General features: G+C 36.7%; 1 gene segment (V, D, J or C); it reads left to right on the top strand.

Moving 5' to 3' along the window:
- Positions 1-3,743: 3,743 nt before the first annotated feature.
- Positions 3,744-5,888, top strand: LOC101837068. The segment is given in 2 exon segments: positions 3,744-3,901; positions 4,114-5,888. Coding segments are annotated over 2 exon segments (465 nt in total).

Here is a 5,888-nt window from a genome sequence, read left to right as displayed (position 1 = left end):
GACGGAATTTGAAGCATCAATATAACAACTTGAAAGCTCCATGAAAAGAGTCAAGGATGACACTGTTGCAAAGGTTGAGCCCACCCAAGCATCTCATCAGAGAGAAGTAGAGAAACTCCTTTGCCAAAATGCATTAGTGTAGGAGTGAACCCCACAAAGCTAACCCCATGAGGGTGGGGACATGTAAACTGACACAGGTAGATATAAAAGGAAGTGAAAGGAAAAGGAACCTCCCTTTTCTCCTGGAAGCCAGCCATGCTTCTAACTCCTGGTTTGTGCGACTCTCTCTCTCTCTGGTAAATAAATATATTGTTTTCCTTATAGCATCGAATATCATTGATAACTTAGAAAATTTCTCTTACAAAGTTGTCAAACAGAATTAGAAAACCGCAACTCAACAGGTACTTACAAAACATTTACAAGGCCAAGTTAATGATTTTTCAGGGTAAAGTAGGATCATTGCACTTCTCAAGTTCAAAAAGAAATCCTATATGACTGGTAACAAAAATGTTTGGAGAACTGAAAGAAGACAATTAAAACCATACACCAGAGATGAATCATTTCATGGACTTACAAAGAACAACTAGGAAGACAGAAATGGATCATAAACAGATACAGCAAAAACTCCAGCAGCGAATACAGCAAACATACCAAGTATTAGAACCTGAGCAAAACAAGGAAGTTGGGCAATTGAAAAGATTGCATAGTTAAGAACAAGTAGCTATACAAGTTCTTCACAGACTTGATGTTCTGTGGGAGCTGCAACAATAGGGCAGTAAATATTCTAATTGCTCTTGCAGATGAAGTGAATACAGCAAGTGTTTTAGTTTGAAACTGAAATGGTGTGACATCATTGGAAATTGGATTAACATGTGCCATTGTTTGGACAGCTTTTGAAAAATAAGGATCTACAATACTGCCATACGTGAACACCACCAGACAAACATCAGAATTCATTGCCTTCAACAAACAGGAAAAAGAAAATATATTATGGTGTATTTTATTAAAAACCAATCACTAATTACATCTCAGATTGTGTGCAGGTTCATTAATGTTAGAAGACAATGACTAGCAAGGTTTACTGCAAAAGGTTTATCTATGCAACAGTGGAAGAAAAGTGCTCATCCTCAGCCACATTTTATATATTAGATTTGCAGTTTTCATTTCTGTATTACAGAAAATCAGCTCTTCCTCATAAAATGGGTAGAGAAATATGGGCCTCATGTAGGGAACAGTATCACCCTTTGTCAGCTTTTGTATAGAACATCCTTAGTAATTTAGATGACAGAAGTAACTTCTGTACAGGGAAACAACAGGTTCTCCTGGGCTTTATGGACCTGATAAAAACGTGACAAGTAATATCTTAAGGTATTGTATCCCTTAATGTAGGTCAGGTCTAGTAAATGATAGAAATACTTAGATTAACAATTATGGGGTAATTACTTAAGTCAGAGCTAGCTAGTAAGAAACAAGCAAGGCCAACAGCTTCATAATTAATATAGACTACTGTGTATTTATTTGGAACTGATGGGGCTCTGGAACCAGGCTGGCGGGAAGGCTTCTCTCAAAGGAAAAAGCTTCTCTTTACAAACACCTATAATCTGAGCAGGATATGTCTGGGTGCTCTCCTCAGGCTCTCGCAAGTGTTGTCAATGCTGCATTCTGATCTAGGTAGCCAAGAGTATCCTTTTATAAGTTCAGTGAGGTTGTTGGTACAAAGTTATTTTTTTTGTTCTTGGTCCCACAAAGATCCTCAAGACTACCTAATTTTTCAAATGTTTTGACTCATTAACTCATGTGTCAGGAATAGAACCCTCACTAGCCCTCTCCAATGACTTTCCCAGTTACTGATGGGGCATTCAATGTGGAAAACATCAAGAATGTAGAAGATTTTAAAAGTGTTACTAATCAGCCTGGGCCAGGAGAAGTTGGTGAGTTCCATCCCAAACACAGAAAAATAAGTATTCTATTCATATAGGCAATGAGTCTTTCCTTAAACAAATATATGCATATATATATATATATATACATATATTTATATATAGAGCCACAGAAAAATAAATACACTTATGTGATTTCTTTTTTATGATATCTGAATAAATTTCTTTCAACACATGTAACCTTTTATTATCCTTTCAGCAAATGATATATACTGGGTTGATTTAAATTCTTACCATTCTAAATAGTGCAGACATAAGAATGGGTATGAGGTATATCTCTTTTATCCTGATTTGTACTTGTTAACAAAGTAGCTAAATCATATGGTAGTTTAATATCTTGTACCTGAAAAGCAGATGTATAAAATTCTATATTTACTGCAAATGAATATTTAATTTTCAATATTATTATTGGCTTAACACTAAAATGTTAATGTCAGATAACTACTTTGCTTTGGGCATCAAATGCCATTAGCTGCCACTTCACTAATGTAATCCATTTTGAAGATTGTCTCCATGCATAGATTAGGCTGGCCTAGAACTTATTATGAACCAAAGGCTGGTCTCAAATACATAATCCTCATGTTTATATCTCTCCAGTTCTGGTATTACAGGTGTGATTCTTGACTTCTTGCTATGAGATGTTATTTATTTACTTATTTTTATGTGCCTTATACTTTTTCACTTAATGCTGGGTTTATAATTTACTTTTTATATATACTTTCTGAGTTCACTAATCTAAACTCCAATCATGTTATGTGATTTTTATTATTGCTAATTATTTTCTTTCTTCCTCTTTTGTTGTTTTTCAAGACAGGGTTTCTCTGTGTAGTTTTGTAGACCAGGCTGGCCTCAAATTCACAGAAAACTGCCTTACTCTGTCTCTTGAGTTCTGAGATTAAAGGTGTGCACCAACTCCTCCTGGCTATGATTTTCATTCCTTTTCAAACATTTTTTTTATCCTTTAGATGGCAAAAATCTCTGTAGGTCTTGCAAAATTTTTGTTTGGTTTAAGAAGGCTGATCCCCCTTCTCGAGATATTTTTAGTTGTGGACTCTGTCAGGAAGACCAACTGAAACCAGTTTTAATAATCATAATTTGTAAATTATCCTAGAGTAACCATTTCTGAAATAAAAAAAAACTTGGCAGTGTTGTTCCACAGCCATGACTTCTTGAAGACATTTGGTTTTTTTGTTCCTCTCCCATTTCCCCAAATTTGGTGTCCTCTTTCAGTTTCCTGAAGTTGTGCAGAGGATACTTGGTAGTTCCTGCTGTGTTTAACTTTGTTTTGAGATGAAATTACTGATCCCAGAGTTAAATTAATGTTCTTTAGGATTTTCACGGAAATAATTCTGGGCTTCTCTTTTCATTTTTGTCCAATGTTGATCTCAGAAACTGGAGAACACATGTCTGAGGGACTGTTCATTGTCCTCAGTATAATAGTAGCTTTGGAAATGAACAAATTTTGACCCATTTTTCTCTCTCCTTCTCAACTTTCCTCTTTTTCTCCTCCACCTTGTTTTCTTTTATTGCATGTTTCTGTACTTTCATTGTTGCAATTTTTTGAGCATATCTTATCCTTTCCCAGGTCTGTCATCTCAGATAGCTCTCTTAAAGTTTCTGCAAAAGTCATCTGCTTTAAGTAACTCTTGCATTTTAACCAAACATGCTATTATTAGAGCACCTAGTAGATTGAGGTAGGAGAGCTATAAGCCAATCCCTTTCAGTGTTTGCTCATATCCTCTGTGATGGTATTTTTGGCTCTTGACAATAGTCACCATCACACAAGCTGCCAGGGATTGGCTTTTTTTTTGCTGACTGATTTGCATGGGTCCCTCCAGCCCAGCCTAGCTGCTCAGAAATTTTAAACCAGGCCTTTGCAGCAAGAACTGCATCAGACAGCAGGTAGAGCAAGATGAAGTCACAGACACAGGTCCTCATGTCCATGCTGCTCTGGGTGTCTGGTGAGAAATTCAAAAGTATTATAATCATTCCAGAGTAACTTCTTTGTATATGAGACATTTACAATATGTGCCAGGGTGTAGTATTTCTTGTATAATAATACAACACTTTGACAATGTGGTATTACAAGGACATTTAATGACAATTTTCAACCGGCTTATTATAATCTGTGTTTGTATGTGTATGCATCTTCATTGTCCATTTCTAATTTCAGGTGCCTGTGGAGAAATTGTGATGACTCAGTCTCCATCCTTTCTCGCTGTATCAGGAGGAGAGAAGGTCACCATCAACTGTAGATCCAGTCAGAGCCTTTTATACAGTAAAAACCAGAAGAACTACTTGGTCTGGTTCCAACAGAAACCGGGGCAGTCTCCTAAACTGCTGATCTACTGGGCATCCACTCGGCACACTGGGGTCCCTGATCGCTTCATAGGCAGTGGATCTGGGACAGATTTCACTCTCACCATCAGCAGTGTTCAGGCTGAAGACATGGCAGATTACTACTGTATGCAGAATTATGATACTCCTCCCACAGTGCTTCAGCCTCCAACAGAAACCTCTTCTGAGAGTCTCACCAGCTGCTTGCACCACACACAGCCCTGGACTTTCATACTTCTCCTTCCAGCCTGAGGCCCGCATGTCTAAAACAATGATAAAGAAGTCTGCAGAGTCCAGCAAAAATGATGGGTTCAATGTCTCATGCCTTTTTGTGTGAAAATCCTTTACACAAAAATCTAAAAAGGAGCCCAGTATCATCTTTCTATTCCTTCTGTAACAATTTACCATGAATTTTGTTGCTTAAATATTGGAGATCTATCTTTTTATCATTCTGGAATTCTAGTATCCAACATAAAACTCCATGGGATGAAATGATAATGATGGCAAGCTATGTTTCAGTTTGGAGCTCTAGGGAATATTTCTTGCTTTTTCTGGCTTCTAGAGAACTTTCCTACTTCTTTCCCTCTGTTCATTACTTTAGTATTTTCTTTTCTAATTTTTTATTTATAATTGCATTTTAATTACAATTTCATTAGTTTCTGTGAATGTATGCACATGTATGTACATATACAAGTGCTATGACAAATTTTTGGACATCACAGGAAACTTTTGAGTGGATTCTCTTGCCATTTGGGTTCTGGAGATAAAACTTGGGTCTGACTTCAGGCTTTGTGTCTTTGAAGTCTAAGTGATTTTGCTGCACATTATTACTGTCAGAACGATTATAGTTATCCAGTGCTTTAGCATCTAACAAAAACCCCCTCTGAGAGTCTCAGCAGCTTCCTGCATCGTGCACAGCCCAGGACATGAAGACTTCCCCATTCTTCTTGAGAGCCAGTGTGTTTGAAACACTAATCAAACATTTGCAGAGTGCATCAAAAATAAATGTTTGCATGTAACTTAAGTCTTTCATTATGAAAAATCTTTATTTGAAAATGCAAAAAAGTACTCAGTATTAACTTTCTAGTCCTCCTGTAACACACTACCACAAACTCTATCCTTGAACATGAGGGATTTACCTTTTTATAGTTGTGCAGTTTTAATATCCAACAGAAGAAAAAATATTTGGGCTGAAGTAATGATGATGGCAAACTCCATCTTGGTTTGGAGACACTAGTAAGGAATAAGTTTTTTGCTTTTTGTACCTTCCAGAGGGAATTCTTTCTTATGTGTGCCCATTTATTCTGATTTTTCTTCTCTTTTTATAATTTTTAACATGTATTAAATTATAAATAATTAATTTTGTGGGTCCAAGCACATATGAGTGTATCTGTGTGCATGTGTGTATGTGTGCATGTATGTGCCTACTTGCATGTTTAGGTATACATGTACATGACATGTTTGAGGAAGTCAGGGAACATCTTGTGTATTTGATCTCCTTTGTTTTCTATGTGGGCTCTGGGGATCACGCTCAGGTCTGACATCAGACTTGGGAGCAAGTGTCTTTTTCTTTGAGCAATCTTACTGCCAATTAAAATACTTTTTTTGTTA

Source organism: Mesocricetus auratus, unplaced genomic scaffold (assembly GCF_017639785.1).
Source record: "Mesocricetus auratus isolate SY011 unplaced genomic scaffold, BCM_Maur_2.0 Super-Scaffold_100676, whole genome shotgun sequence".
NCBI classification, from domain to species: domain Eukaryota; kingdom Metazoa; phylum Chordata; class Mammalia; order Rodentia; family Cricetidae; genus Mesocricetus; species Mesocricetus auratus.
Note: the sequence above shows the minus strand (reverse complement) of the source record. Positions and strands in the feature narration are given on the sequence as shown.